Source organism: Salvelinus namaycush, chromosome 41, assembly GCF_016432855.1.
Source record: "Salvelinus namaycush isolate Seneca chromosome 41, SaNama_1.0, whole genome shotgun sequence".
In the NCBI taxonomy this organism is placed as follows: Eukaryota; Metazoa; Chordata; class Actinopteri; order Salmoniformes; family Salmonidae; genus Salvelinus; species Salvelinus namaycush.
In genome coordinates, this window is record NC_052347.1 from 7851094 (window position 1) to 7867737 (window position 16644).

The 16644-nt window shown below is 40.7% G+C and overlaps 1 protein-coding gene across 1 annotated transcript; it reads right to left on the reverse strand.

Annotated features, from left to right (window-relative positions):
- Positions 1–783: 783 nt before the first annotated feature.
- Positions 784–16333, reverse strand: LOC120034454 (transcription factor MafK-like). Its single transcript, XM_038981020.1, has 3 exons — positions 16145–16333; positions 5339–5416; positions 784–5248 (listed from the first exon to the last, which is right to left on the reverse strand). The coding sequence occupies exons 2-3, from the start codon at positions 5381–5383 to the stop codon at positions 4811–4813; spliced, it is 483 nt and encodes a 160-aa protein (XP_038836948.1). The 5' UTR covers positions 5384–5416; positions 16145–16333; the 3' UTR covers positions 784–4810.
- Between the last annotated feature and the right edge of the window lie 311 nt (positions 16334–16644).

The following is a 16644-nucleotide window of genomic DNA, read 5'->3' on the forward strand; positions in this document are numbered from 1 at the left end:
GATTGGTACCATTCCCCAGATCTTTGCCTCAAAACAATCCTGTTCCAACAATTCCTTCGACCTCATGGCTTGGTTTTTGCTCTGACATGTGGGACCTTGAATAGACAGGTGTGTGCCTTTCCAAATCATATCTAATCAATTGAATTTACCACAGGTGGACTCCAATCAAGTTGTAGAAACATCTCAAGGATGATCAATGGAAACAGGATGCACCTGAGCTCAATTTCAAGTCTCATAGCAAAGGGTCTGAATACTCACGTAAATGATGTATTTCAGTTTTTTTTTATTTTATACATTTGCAAACATTTCAACACAACTTTTTCGCTTTGTTATTTCGGGGTATTTTGAGTAGATTTTTTTTATTTTTTATCCATTTTAGAATAAGGCTGTAACGTAACAAAATGTGGAAAAGGTCAGAGGTCTGAATACTTTCCAAATGCACTGTTTTTGTTGAGTATGAGCAGAATTACTGTCTTACCTTAATTAGGTAACACCTCCAAAAAAAAGGTAATGTGGTTTGGTAAGAAGAATGACCCTCTCTCCTTTAAAGGAGGCCTGGGTAAGGCCAAATTGCTATTAATATGCCAACATTGATTCAATATTTCTCTATTACGCTTTGATACAAAAATCAATATTTGTCAACAATCCTTCCCACACAGGACCTTTCTATGGATTAAAGTTTGTGAAAATCCCCCAAAATCTGGGCCTTTTTTGTCCTGGTTTCATGAGGAATCACCCTATAGTGTTTGAAATCATTCAAGGAGTTAAACAGACCCAAAAAAATGAGAAAAAAAGCTTTATTTAAAAGTACAAAAACAGACGTCTATTTACAAGAATAATTTACCTCCTTGTTTTCAATCGAAACAGAAACAAAAAGTATTGTATTTGTACAGGAGGGTATTTCATTAAATGCAAAAAGTAAATAAAAATACTTTGAAAATACAATTTACGGAAAATCAATCAAATAAATATTGAAGTTCAAATAAAATACAAACTAGTAGCAGAGTAATGAAAGGTCACGAATGGTACGGTTTCTCTTCAATGTGCTGCCTCATTATTTTATTTACACTCACCATCAGCTAGAAAGCGGTATAATAGAACTATCATCATGTCTCATTAACTACCACAAACTAGACAAATTAGCATATAATCTAGTGTCGTTGTGGCTGTGCATTAAAACTTGAGATCCCATTCATTGTGAAAGTCCACACGATAACTTTTTTTTTTATAGTTAACATACAATTGTGTGATACAAGATGGAAGATGGTGAGTGAAAGTATAACATCCATTGTATTACAACTGTTATTCTTTCACCCGCCACCACCTTGTTTACTCATTTGAATGTTGACGTATACAAAGTACTAATTTGGAGCAGCATACTTTATATGTCATGGAACTGTTTTACCAATTTATAAGTACATCTGCTGAACATAGGACATTTAACATGTATGTTCTATGTGCGTTTATGGTAAATAGCTTGTAGTACTGACAGAGCAAATATAGGAAAGATGTGTAGGCCTACACAAAACATACTGTAGATATAATCAGGTGAAGAATATACAATCATTTAACCGCGGCAGCCTAAAAGGCAACATATAGCAAAACGTACAAGATAAACATTTAAAAGTGCCCACTTGGTTTCTGAACCATCTATCCAATTTCCTTACCGTTGCATTATAATGGCTCATATCAGAAAAGATGCAATCACCCATGGCAGAAATACATCTTATCTACATTGCCCTCTAGTTGCTAGCAGTTTCATTCATTACAGTGCCCTGTGCATATGAATTTGCCGTAGTCAATGTTCAATCCAACTCTAGGAGCAAAGTTATTTTTCTTTCTAGATCGAGGGTACTGAGGGATAACACAGCCACCTGCTGTGCAGGAAGAGCATAACTACTAGTGCTTCCATACTCTATCTTCAGCTGGGAGAGCTATGTGTAGATGTGTATGAACCTTTAGTGAGTTTCAATACAACTAGGGAGGAAAATGCAGCTTGGAGTACATAGAAATTCATCTACTTTGTTAGATGTTTATTTTGACACAAAAGTATATGTTTTGCACTCAAATTTGAGTCAGACGAGTCAGGTGGCTTTGTTTAGAACAGAATTGAATGAAATTTAAAGCAATAACTAACGGATAAAAGTCTTATAAATTGATATGCAATCGGACTACAAAAGTCTCCAAAACAATTTGATCAAAAAGAATGTGCTTATTCACAGCATTTATAAAGACTACCAGCAGAGGTCAGTGTAAAGCTCAGAAAAGGGTGCTAAATAATTCAAGTGTTTTCACTTCAACTGTAATTTCATAACTTGCATTCTGCTGTATATTCTCCTCCAAATTGTAATACTTGTATCGGTTTCATAGCTGTCACAAAAGCATCAACTCAAACTTCAAAAGTCTTGGAGTTTAGCAATGTGATACAAACGTAACTTCCTTATAATAGCATGTGGGCATATGGCAATTAGCTACCAAAGTAAGCCTTTCCTATCAAAATATACCCAATCCACCTACTCTAAAACAGTCGTGACTGTAAACACAGACAGCCTAATTTGCAGACTAGCCGAGGGTAGTTTGCAGGTAATAATTATGAACTGACCTTAAAAGACACAAATACAGCTATTAAGTCAGCAGAATAGATTCCTTGTGATTTAATTGATCCTATAGATCATAATTGAACTATCCTGCTGAGATAGGCCAGAAAATAAGAATAATTTTACGTCAGGGGACGATTACAAGATCACACCACTCCCAGGTATTTAATATCCCTATAATAAAGCAACAATTATAGAAAAATACACACATATATAAAGACATGGGAATTAAAGTGTAATAACAAATATACCAAATGAAAACACAAGATGAGAATGATAAGAGCACAGCAATGGCCCTGCCTGAAATAGCAGAGGGCCATGCAGCAGCAAAGTCCCTCTTAGTGCTCTTTACAGCTAAGAAACAGGGGAAGAGGAAAAGTCATGTCCACTGGGGTAAGAGAAAACCTTGACAAGAGCCAACTCTAGACTTCTCTCGTGACTAACTTTGATAAGTGCTGAAATGCAAAAACTATAGATTCTAGATAATTATCTAGAACTGAAACTTATACCCTTCATAAAAGCATACTCAACCTGTGCTTGTTTAAGGGTAACATTTGAAGCTAACGTGCCATCGGATTTGGTCATGACACCATTCCTAGAGTTTTTTTTTCTTGAGTTTCATGCCGGGATTCCTCTTACCCAAGAGTCTGTGTCAAAAGCATTTATGTTCAATGTCTACTGTTTCAGAGAGTTACCAACACCGGCAGCAGCACTTTCAGACGACCCAATAGTAGGAATGATCTCTAAGAGGACGGAGTTCTCAATGCAAAGTGACAGGAGGCAGTTGAGAGCTTCAATTTTCCTTCTCTTGCATTGAAACTAAAATAGAGGCTCTAGCTTAAGTCTGTAATATACAGGAAGTCATTGAATTGCATTTCATTTGTCAAGGCAGCTCCCATTATGACTACATCCAATATGGATTACCTACCATGAAATATGGCATAGCATGGAGAGGAAAGTTCAGAGGCAAAAGATCATAGGTAAGTGCTTGTCTTATTATCATAAAATAAATATGCCACCCTTGGCAATAGTTATACACTGGCTGCAACTTTAGCAATTCTGGGATAGACCACAAACTATGATCAGCATCATACAATCTCCCATTGCTAAAGTAATACCAGAATGGACTGCGGTATTTCCCAAAAAGATGCTTCAGGTGTCCTATGATTTTAGATGTAAATTTGCAGCTATATGATTTAACATTTGCTAACCAAGTGATTTTGGTACTTTTACACCGTGACCTAACAGTTTCATAGTAAGTGCCGTTCAATGATCTGTCATTTGTCTGATGTAGCCTAATTTGTATTTTACTTGTACTGTAGATTTAGTTCCTCACAGCTGTAAGGAGGATAACCCATGATTATGTTTGTATTCTTTTATGTAGGCTATGCTATAATGCTATATACCTGCAAGTCTAATCTACAGTCTAAACCAGATAAAAGTTTTCCAATGTCAAAAGGGCCAGGTTCATCCAGCTAAACATGCTTGGTCAGTTATCAATTTTTTTTTTTTTTTTTACAGTTTTCAAGCTGCCCTTGAAATTGGAAATATTAAAGCTTAAAATATTGAACATACTGTATAAGAGTGACAAAAAAATTGAATATTACTGAGAGATCAATCCGAGATCAGTTTAAGGCAAAAGCTTCAATGCCTCAATTTTCATTGAGACATTAGTATATGCTTTCATATAAAGAAGAAAGAAGGCTTTTAGGCTTAGATCACCGTTTTTTTGTTTGTTATTTTAAATATTTATAATGTATTAATACGGTAATTATTACAATAATATATTACTTTATACTCTGTAAATGCAAGATACCACAGGCATCAGAGCTGTCTCAGACCAGTGCTGCCATCGCGATGTATAATATCAAGTATCCACTCACACTGTAGTATGAGCTAATCTCTGCCATCAGTCAAGGAGAGAGGGTCAGAGAGGCCCAATGCCCTGCCGGTGCTGGGGAGGGTGTAGCACAGTGCACAGACAATGTAGATTATGTACAGTATGCGAGAGAAAGAGAAAGAGAGTAGAGAATGAATGCAGCATCATGTTGTTATCATCACACAGAGCTAGTGGCCACCCCACCCCCTTCCCTCAGTCTAATTACTGAGCTTCCTCTCAGCATGGGTCAGGTGCCATTGGTTTCAGGCTGGATCGGGTCGGAACCGGTAAGGACCAGGCAGGACGGGGAGACAAGAGCTCAGTCCTGTCACAACTAGGAGGGAGCTGAGAAGGAGGTAGGGCTGGAGTTGTGGTTGTTTGTAGACTTGATGATGGTGATGACGCTGGTGGTGGCCACCTTGCCTGGTGAGAGAGGCCCGCAGGTGACAGTCCGGGCGAAGCACTGCAGGGCCTCATACTTGGCTCGCAGGGCGTCCAGCTCCAGTCTCATGCTGGCGTTCTCCCGGGCCAGCTTGTCTACCTCGTGCTGCAGATCCTGCTTCTGCCTCTCCAGCTCCTCCTTCTGGGTGACCCGCTTGATGCGGCAGCTGGCGGCATAGCCGCGGTTCTTCAGGGTCCTCCGCCGCTGCTTCAGCCGCACCACGTCCTCCTTGGTCAGCCCGCGCAGGTGTGTGTTGAGCTCGCGCACCGACATGGCCACCAGCTCGTCATCACAGAGGGCCGGAGCATTCTCACCCACCTCCTTCTTAACCTGCAACAGAGACAGCCATTGATGAGATTCTGGACCTTTCCTGAACTCATCATTCACATTAAAAGATACAGTGTACGACTACAAAATTACCTTTAAAGTCTTGTTTCCTTTAAACTGAGTCGTCATACCCTGCATGCATAAACTGGCCAGAATCCCACAGACGTCACACTGCAAAACAAAGGGAAAATTGTGATTGGAATAAAAAAAAAATGTATTCAAATATATTTGTATGCATAATGTAGTGTATTCGTTGTGAAATTAAAGTGTTATGAGTATAGCCAAGTTCAGATACAGCCATCCTAAGAAGCCACTCCCGTTTCCTAAGAAATATATTGAAGAGATCCCACAACAACATTCCTGAGTTAGTTACGTCATCTGTAACCAGCTCAGTAGATTTTCTAGTAACAGAGACTGCCAGCAGAGGTCAGCATCACACTGAAAGATGACAATGAATACACAGACTGTTGGGCAAACCTGTTTACTTGCTGCTGTAGGGAGGGCCCTCACAATGTAGTTCACTAGACCTTAGCAAGACCGCAAGAATAGAAACAGGTCAGCTCTCACCACACGGCTTGTCTGAGCCCTCTGCTTAGAAACTGGGCATGGCCTATTTTGATCAAAATTGCTTTTAGAAAAAGACCTATCTGAACACTACAGTGAAACGCATGCCTTTGTGACTACTGCCATGGCCAAAGAGAGAGAGAGAGAGAGAGAGAGAGCTGCTGTGTGCCTGACTGAATAAAGGCCCACATTCTCCCAGGGCTCCATTTCAGCACCCTGACTTGCTCCCTCTGTGATGGCTGCCATGGAAACGCCCTGAAAATGGGTTTGGGAGTATAGTCACATGGTCAGCCAAAGGGTAAACAAGTCTCATTCATAACCCTGTCATACACATGGTAGACATTACAAGGGCAGGTCAGTTTGAAGAACTTGAAGTGAGGATCACCAATAGTTTAGGGAGTGTGTACAATAACAGTCTCATAAACTCTGAACATTGGCTCCTATTTTTCACTTCCCTCAGACCTGATGCATAGTCTCTTTTAAGATACAGTACTATTTAACCTAACATGGCCTACATTGACCCGTATGAGTTTCCTCTTTATAACACAGAACAAATGCCTATGTCAACAGTAAAACTACCCAACAGTAAAACTACCCAACAAACACAAGCTTACATTTATGGTCATACTGAACTTTACAGTCCTGTAGATATGTGGGAAATTCCTGAAGATCGTGTGTCACAGAGGAATAGTTTCCCTTACAGTCATGGGTTTATTTTTGTAGTGAGACAATGTACTATTTGGTTTAGGACTTGTCTGCTTGTCTGGCTCGTATTACACTGGGCTTTCCTGAGCTGCTACATGCCCTTATTTAACGCTGCTGGATATATTTAGCTCACTGTGCTGCTGACGCAAAATTCTGCCAGCTAAACAATTTAGGTGAACATGTGATACCTCATTAAGAGGCCAAATATTCCATCCGGCGCTTTGAGCTGCACTTTCTCGAACAAGATACAACAACCCAAAGGGTGAGGTTTTAATGACTATTCCTTTAGGGAAGTTCATCTCATGCCCCTGGAAATAAATATAGATCGCTGATCACAGCAGTTTCTGACAGCTGTTGCTGGGTTGACCTTGTGTTGAAGAGCTGAAGTGGTTGCACTGTATCTACAATAGAAACACTGTTCTTGCATCGAAAGTCTTAGTCAGAGCTCCTAAGTGGAAAGGGGAAGAATGCCAAATGATTGGTCTGATGATAATGGAAAGTTCACTGGCTTTGGCCACTGAAGCAGAACAGATCACTAATAAGTTCTTAGTCAGCCATCTGTTTTGCCTTTTGTAAAACCACACCGGAGGTACAGCCTATGCCTGGCCGCATGTTTCTGTAATGAAGGGATACATGAATGTGGAGAGAGGACACACACAATCCTAACTTGGAAAATGAACCAATAGATTCTTCTGTTTTGTGTGGATTTAAGAACCACATGACAACATGTTTGGTGAACCATCACATCTGATACTTGTTTTGGCCATCCCCTTTGAACCTTATTTGAAATTCACTTGGGTTTTCTACTTAACTAAAGGAAACAGAGTAGAGAAAAGCATACAGCATTGCCTTATTTTGGCACATGTATGCAACTTTGAATCCAGCACTACACGACCAGCCAAAAATGTAAGACAACGTTCCAGCAAGTTGGCTGAAAGAGCCTGTTTTGAACTGTTGCATCAGGGGGGAGACCCTGGTTAATATTCCGTGAGACTTGAATATCATGAAATGGGATGGAAAAAGGCCTCCCTCTCCATACACGGGGTGCTCAAGCGTCACAGCTCAGAGGCCACGTTGTTACCTTCAAATTCCTTCTGCATGTGCTCCTCTCTGTTTTTGCAAATGGCACTAGGCCGAGCTCTTAAGGTCCCACTTTGCAGCTTTCCTTCTTCCAGAGAGGAAAAGAGCAGTAATGTCCGAAGACCAAATCCCTGTTTTGATCATCTTTCAGGACGAGCAACAGGCACATTTTACAATTCAGTACCGCTTTTGACTGTGCACATTTGACGGTCCTCCAGAAAACTATTTCCCTTTTCACCTTTTTGAGTGCTTCAACTCGTGTCGGAGAAGACCTCAAAGTAAAGCCATAGAAGGTGGCTGAAGTGTGGATAACACAACCACATTCCTGACTGAGCACACACACACAAAGGAAAGAGGCCCCAAGTTTCAATTGGGAGGATAAATATATTCAGAATACATCCTGTGTAATGCACCCATCTCTGAGAGGAGGGCTTAGTCTACTCAGATGAAAAGACGTCGCTGTAAAATCTTATAAATGTCTGGAATTCAGATGCGTCTCATATCTAAGTCTAACAACAGCCAGAATGAATCAAGTGTTGACAACTAACAGGGATACAGAGTAGGACTATCCCTAATTTGCATCCTGTAGCACAAACTCCAAAAAGTTCTGGGACACTAAATTCAATGGAGAATAAGAACACCTCCTCCCAGTTGCCCACTGCACTGAGCGTAGGAAACACCGTCACCACCGATAAATCCACGATAATTGAGAATTTCAATAAGCATTTTTCTATGGCTGGCCATGCTTTCCACCTGGCTACCCTTACCCCAGTCAACAGCCCTGCACCCCCCACAGCAACTTGCCCAAACCTCCCCCACTTCTCCTTCACCCAAATCCAGATAGCTGATGTTCTGAAAGAGTTGCAAAACCTGGACCCCTACAAATCAGCTGGGCTAGACAATCTGGACACTCTCTTTCCAAAATTATCCACCGCAATTGTTGCAACCCCTATTACTAGCCTGTTCAACCTCTCTTTCGTATCGTCTGAGATCCACAAAGATTGGAAAGCTGCCGCGGTCATTCCCCTCTTCAAAAGGGGGAGACACTCTAGACCCAAACTGTTACAGACCTATATCTATCCTACCCTGCCTTTCTAAGGTCTTTGAAAGCCAAGTTAACAAACAGATCACCGACCATTTCAAATCCCAATCTGGGAATCCCGAATCTCCGCTATGCAATCTGGTTTCCGAGGGAGTCATGGGTGCACCTCGGCCACGCTCAAGGTCCTAAACGATAACATAAATGCCATCGATAAAAGACAATACTGTGCAGCTGTATTCATCGACCTGGCCAAGGCTTTCGACTCTGTCAATCACCACATTCTTATTGGCAGACTCAACAGCCTTGGTTTCTCAAATGACTGCCTCGCCTGGTTCACCAACTACTTCTCAGACAGAGTTCAGTGTGTCAAAATCACAGGGCCTGTTGTCCGGACCTCTGGCAGTCACAGGGTTCACAGGGTTCAATTCTCGGGCCAACTCTTTTCTCTGTATCCATCAATGATGTCGCTCTTGCTGCTGGTGATTCTCAAATCCACCTCTACGCAGACGACACCATTCTGTATACTTCTGACCCTTCTTTGGACACTGTGTTAACTAACCTCCAGACGAGCTTCAATGCCATACAACTCTCCTTCCGTGGCCTCCAACTGCTCTTAAATGCAAGTAAAACTAAATGTATGCTCTTCAACCGATCGCTGCCCGCACCTGCCCGCCCGTCCAGCATCACTACTCTGGACGGTTCTGACTTAGAATATGTGGACAACTACAAATACCTAGGTGTCTGGTTAGACTGTAAACTCTCCTTCCAGACTCACATTAAGCATCTCCAATCCAAAATTAAGTCTAGAATCGGCTTCCTATTTAGCAACAAAGCATTCTTCACTCATGCTGCCAAACATACCCTCATAAAACTGACCATCCTACCAATCCTTGACTTCGGCAATGTCATTTACAAAATAGCCTCCAACACTCTACTCAACAAATTGGATGCAGTCTATCACAGTGCCATCCGTTTTGTCACCAAAGCCCCATATACTACCCACCACTGCGACCTGTATGCTCTCTTTGGCTGGCCCTCGCTTCATATTCGTCACCAAACCCACTGGCTCCAGGTTATCTATAAGTCTTTGCTAGGTCAAGCCCTACCATATTTCAGCTCACTGGTCACCGTAGCAGTACGCGTTCCAGCAGGTATATTTCACTGGTCACCCCCAAAGCCTATTCCTCCTTTGGCCGCCTTTCCTTCCAGTTCTCTGCTGCCAATGACTGGGAAAAATTGCTAGAATCCCTGAAGCTGGAGACTCATATCTCCCTCACTAACTTTAATCATCAGCTGTCAGAGCAGCTCACAGAGCATTGTACCTGTACATAGACCATCCAACTACCTCATCCCCATATTGTTATTTATTTTTTTGCTCCTTTGCACCCCAGTATCTCTACTTGCACATTCATCTTCTACACATCTATCACTCCAGTGTTTAATTGCTAAATTGTAATTACTTCGCCACTACGGCCTATTTATTGCCTTACCTCACCTAATATTACCTCATTTGCACACACTGTTTATAGATGTTTTCTATTGTGTTATTGACTGTACGTTTGTTTATTCCATGTGTAACTCTGTGTTGTTGTATGTGTTGCACTGCTTTGCTTTATCTTGGCCAGGTCGCAGTTGTAAATGAGAACTTGTTCTCAACTGGCCTATCTGATTAAATAAAGGTGAAAAAAAATCAAATTAAAATAAATAACTTAGTTAGACAACACTTAAGTTTCCATGATGAGAGGGAGCATTTACATACAAGGTGGTGGCTAAACAGATGGAAAATATAAACTATTTTCTGGCCACAGGAAAGGCCTGATGATTTCAGCACCATATTTCATCAGCTCACGTAGTCCAGATCATGAGGAAATTACTCATCGTATCAAAGCACACAAGTCCAACTGACAACATTACTGTAGGCTCCGGATGCAGCCCAACTGCTAATAATCACTGTTCTCTGCCCAATTGAACTCGGTTGCAAAAAGTGAACAAACTTTGTCATAGTTTGTTGTTTAGTCATTCAGTGTAATTGACATTAATGACTTACTCAAAGCTTGAGCCAAGAACTAGGGCTATAGCTTTGCTAAAATACTCGAGAATGAGTTTTACTAAGGTGCATATTAAATCAGCACCACAGTATCAGCCCAGGCAGTAACCATTAATAATGGACAAATAACTGCCTTTTAAGCACTGATCGTGACCTGGCTAGATAAACAAACTAATAAGCTGCAGGCCTGTTATGGTATTAGTCCAGAGACAATGTGTGAAATGTGACTCCATTTAGTTTTTGTCATTCAGACATCAGCTCAAATTCAAATCTGTGTGCTTGGTTTATGAGGCCTGAGGCCTGACGTTTCGCTAAAAGAAACAGCACATCAAAGAGCTGAGTGCTCAGGTCCTAGTGATAGATGAAGTGTTGGCTTGCCTTGTTTTCCTTCTCTTTTCTATTAGTTTTGGAGTTTGGGTTCGGTGGAAAACAGACGCGCTAAGTTACTCTGAGAGGAGAGAGAGCTTGATGGAGCTCCCTTCTGTTCAGAATGTCTCCTCTGTTTTCTCAGTGAGTTGGGGAGGAGAGAGCCTTCCTCCAGACTATGCTGTGGTGGTGCACTCTGCTCTGCACTCCAGCGCAGCACATTTGGAGAGATGTTATGTAAAGGAAATGGAGAGCATAGCCGAGCCATGAGTCATGCTGTTTACTGGTAAGAACTAGGACGACCGGCAGGGAATCACACCCTCCCAAACTGACATTCCCTGGAAAATCACGTTGTTTCGCAGGGCAGAAGGAAAAGTGCAGGAAACGGCTGGCATAACCGCCGGAACTTTTTTGCAGAAAAGGGAGGAGAGGTAGATATCTGAGTGAAGTGACTTTCCAGCTGGGGACATAGGGATTCAAAAGAATGCCAAGTACGCACACAGCAAGGACAAAATCTGTCCAGTTATTACCTAACTAAAGCCATTCCATAGTACACATTGAATAACAATGAAGATCAATGAGAAAACAAATTACTATTACATTTTCCAACTTCAAATAACAAAGAAGTTCAGTACTTGTTAAACAAGAGACTTGAGATTACATCAGCAGGAGAAAAACGACAGTCATTAATCCAATCCCAGCTCTCCATTAAGTTGTTAATATTCTTATTCAGTCTGCATACCCAAGTTCTCAGATGTAAAAGTGAGAAAGTTTCAGACATTTCTCCTTGTTTACCACCTAATACCATAGTTACAAAAACAAGGCACTTTACTCGAGACGATCCCTCCACACAGTGTGGCGAGAGCATTGGTCTGAGATCCAGGAAGTCATTCAGAGAAGCAGGAATGGGCTGGGTGCAGATCCTGGTGGTTGGTACAACACAGGCACCTAAGGGGCACTTGTGGAGAGATGCCAATGTATATCTCTCCATGTTTCAGTGTAAACTTGTTAAGGGGACTGTTAATCTGTACATGTAATACAGTACTGTAAATATTTGTCATCTGTCATGTCTGTGTAATTCTTATGACATGGTCTTTGCCTCTAGAAATAAATGATTAGAACACATAGTAAGGAAATGAAGTTACACGTTTCACAGTTAAAAAGGAAGTTTACACAAAGATATCTGACTTGGGTTTCCTTTTGAGTCATACCTTTTCACTAACCACAGTAATTTCACTTTCACAACACACTGCAAAACCCACAATGAGTACAGGGGGTGGAAGAGAACACTCAATACTATGAAAACTGTGGGCAACATTAACCATTATGAGTATGTATACATCATATTGTCATGCTGAAATGTTGGGTATGGAAGTGAGAGAGCAGAAGATGATAAACCCTCTCTCTCCTCCAGACTTCACATTGGGAACCAAGCCACATGTTAACCTCATGACAGAGCATAGATATGATGCACTTGGTGTGGGAGGTCACCACCACCACCACATATACCTCATCAACAGTGACTCTTAGACGAGGTTTCAAGACCCTCATACACTGTGGAAAGTTTTGGATGAGAAAGGACTCCTCTCATATTTTCCATATAAATCACAATGACAGTAAAGGTCAAATGTCCAAGAATATGATCCCAGTCTGGAGACATGCAGTCAGCACCAAAATATGAAATTGATAAGGATTTATCTTTGTTTATTCTATAAAGCTGGGCAACGGGACAGAGGCAGAGACAACAGTCAGCGTAGCAACAAGCTTTTTGTGTGTGTGTGTCATCTAAAAATGATTGCTTTGACAGCAGGCCCGTAGATTCAATTTCATATTGGCCTGTGACACTGTGGTTTCCAAACGAGATTCTGCTGAACCACCGACTATGGCACTCTCTCTACTGTCAAACCAGGGTATAGGATAAAGAAAGAAATCACTGATACAGCACTAACAATTTGTCTTTGGGAATGTCTACAGTAGTATTCAAAAGGACACAGCACCACACTAGACACTAGCCTTCAGAAAGTATTCATACCCCTTGACTTATTCCACAAATATTGTTGTCTTACAGCCTGAGTTCAAAATGGATTATATTTTTCTCAACCATTTACACACAATAGCCCACAATGGCATGGTGAAAACATGTTTAGACATTTTTGCTAATTAATTGAAAATTAAATATCTCATATACATACAGTACCAGTCAAAAGTTGGGACACACCTACTCATTCAAGGGTTTTTATTCCTTGAATGAGTAGGTGTGTCCCAACTTTTGACTGGCACTAAGTATTCACACCCCTGAGTAAATACTTTGTCAAATCACCTTAGGCAGCGATTACAGCTGTGTCTTTCTGGGTAAGTCTCTAAAGCCTTGTTCACACTGCAGGCTTTAAGGCTCAAATCAGTTGTGTTCAGACAGCAGTCATTTGCTGACATGGCTACGCTTGTTGTCATACTCCCGACGGGTGTGTGCATGGTGGTGTAGGCTGATTGATGGTGGCGCTCGTGCTTCCCATCACTCTATGTAGTAAGCTAAGGTGAAAATGCCTGCCATGGATGTTTCCCAGTTGCTTTAATGTTAAAAATCAGTGTAAGAACACTTAAATCCTCAAAGGATAGGATGACCCATCTTTCAAAAGAAGTCCTTTTTGGCTATCCATGGCAGTCAACTAGCTAGCTAGGTAGCTGTTTGGCACATTCACTAATTTGTTTGTAAACAATTAACAAGCTAATTAGCTACCACGTGTTCTTGTCAAACTGTCAACAGAGTAGCTCGCAAGCAACAATATATGACCATTCAGACAAGTCACATGGCCACCAATCAGATTTGTATCGGACTTCAAACCAGCTACGAAGGTGGCTTGAAATATCCGACTCCATGTGGAGTTCAGACTGCAGGAAAAATAACAGATTTGAATCAGATATGCAAATAAATAGGATTTGAGACTTCAAACTGCCAATGTGAACACGGCTTAAGAGCTTTCCACACTTGAATTGTGCAACATTTTCCCATTATTATTTTCAAAATTATTAAAGCTCTGTCAATTTGGTTGTTGATCATTGCTAGATAACCATTTTCAGGTCTTGCCATAGATTTTCAAGTAGATTCAAGTCAAACTGTAACTCTGCCACTCAGGAACATTCACTGTCTTCTTGGTAAGCAACTCCAGTGTAGATTTGGCCCTGTGTTTTAGCGGCGTTAGGAAGGACATCTGTATCTTTGTAGTGACTGGGTATATTGATACACCATCAAACGTGTATTTAATAACTTCGCTATGCTCAAAGTTATTTTCAACATCTACTTTTTTTTTTTTTACCCATCTACAAATAGGTGCCCTACAAATTGGAAAACCTCCCTGGTATTGTATGTGTGGGTTGTAGCGATTAAGTAGCCATTCAAAAATCATGTTAAACACTATAGAGTACCACAGCATGAGTCATAATATCCATAAAGGCTAACGGTCAAACAGGGAAATGGTTCCAATCCTTTTTTCATCATACATTTTTCCCATTGGGGATTTTAGAAACACTTAAAATAAGGGCTGTGTTTCATTTAGGCTTGCCCTGGCGTGACATTTTAATAACCATGTAAATCTCTCTAGGACATATTTACCCACCAAAAATGAAATGCTAATTCCAGTCTCAGCATGACAATGACCCCGTGCACAAAGCGAGGGCCATACAGAAATGGTTTGTTGAGATCAGTGTGGAAGAACTTGACTGGCCTGCACAGAGCCCTGACCTCAACCCCAACGAACACCTTTGGGATGAATTGAAATGCTGACTGCGAGCCAGGCCTAATCGCCCAACATCAGTTCCCCACCTCACGAATGCTCTTGTGGCTGTATTTAAGCAAGCCTTCCCAGAAGAGTGGAGACGGTTATAGCAGCAAAAGGGGGACCAACTCCATATTAATGCCCATGATTTTGGAATGAGATGTTCGAAGAGCAAATGTCCACATACTTTTGGTCATGTAGTGTATTTAGGCATGCCATAACAAGACAATTCAGCTTTTCATTTTTTACTTGACTTGTAAACATAAAAAAATAAATAATACAATGTACCCCTTTTACCAAAGAGTACCATCTGTCTTTGCTATTCTGTCTACCAAAATATACTATTGCTTACCTTAGCAGCGCAAACATAATTCCACTTTGACATTAAGGGGCATTGTGTAATAGACCAGTGAAATCTCAATTTAATTCATTTTAAATTCAGGCTGTAACAACAAAATGTGGAAAAAGTCAAGGGTGTGAATACTTTCTGAAGGCACTGTACATTGCAGATTCCATATAATTAACTGAACATAAATCTAACTTCTACAGTATATACTACATTTAAGGAAAATAAACACTGCCATACTTGCTGATAATTACAGTAGCCCACACACTTAAGGGCCTTGATATAGGAAAACAAGCAAATCGTATTATTACTCATGTCTGAATCAGGGGCAACGTTTTATAACTCGGCTCCGTCTTCATCATTTTTATCCGCTTTACTATCCTCCTGGTGGTCTATCCCCACACTTTGACTCAGAATTCTAAAACCCAAACCACGTGTTGTTTCCTTCAGTCGTAAATATAAAAGTAGGCTACCGTACGCTATGTGGACAACGACATGGATACAGTAATAGATCTCTGAAAATATTACACATTTTCAAGTTATTAAGAGGCAGAAGTAAAACATTATCATTCAAAATATTACGATGGGTAAATAGATGGAATAAAAAAGAAAAACTATTCAGAAAAACACGATTTGTTAAATTGTTACATTTTAACAACTTCAAGAGTGAATAAAGTTAATTTCTGGCGTTACGCTACTCCAACACGTGTCCATACAGCAGAAAAATATTTGTAATGTTTGTAATATTTGTAAATAACCATAAAAGTTTTAACTGAAGTTTAAACTGTTTAAAAGTGTTTAAGATGGGCCTAAATAAAATGTACCAAGTACGTTGATAACATGTAAATTAAATGTTTGGATAAACCTGATCTTACTTGTTGATACATGCGTAAAATCGAATCTGTCACCGTGATAGCATCAGCAATTTTAGAGAGGAATGTCAAAACATCTCCCAGAAAAGCGCTCGTACCCTCACCTTATGAAAGCGGATATTCTCCGTCGGGAAAGCGTAAAGCTTGTGAAGTTTCCGTCCTATACGGGTTGAAGTTACTTGTCGCAATTCTGAAAGGCGTCCAGCAGTCGAACAGAAATGTATCCCCGTACTAAATTAACTACAAAACAACAACAATGTATCAACATTCCACTCCGTGCTTCCGCAAGCATTCTCGTCACCAATTTCTCGTGACCGCCCCCTCCATTCATGAAAATAACTTTCTGCTGACGTGAACGAGGCGGGAAACTAGGGGAAGCTGGAAATAGACGGGAGACGCAGTTTGCGAATACTTCAGGGAAAATTTGCGAGATAATGTGTAGATTAAATCATTATTATACTAATGATGGCTATCCAACTATAAATAGGCTGTTAATACTTCACAAACAATGTCAGCACATGTTTTAGCTTTTTATATGCCGATTCAGTAATTCCATGCGCACCTGATTGCACAATGTTCGTTTTTCTGGTGACAAAATAACTAT

Coding starts and splice junctions, on each gene's coding strand:
- LOC120034454 (XM_038981020.1), bottom strand. CDS start 5,383: ATGCAGGGTATGACGACTCAGTTTAAAGGAAACAAGACTTTAAAG. Junction 5,249..5,338: donor AAGGAAACAAGACTTTAAAG/GTAATTTTGTAG, acceptor TCTCTGTTGCAG/GTTAAGAAGGAGGTGGGTGA.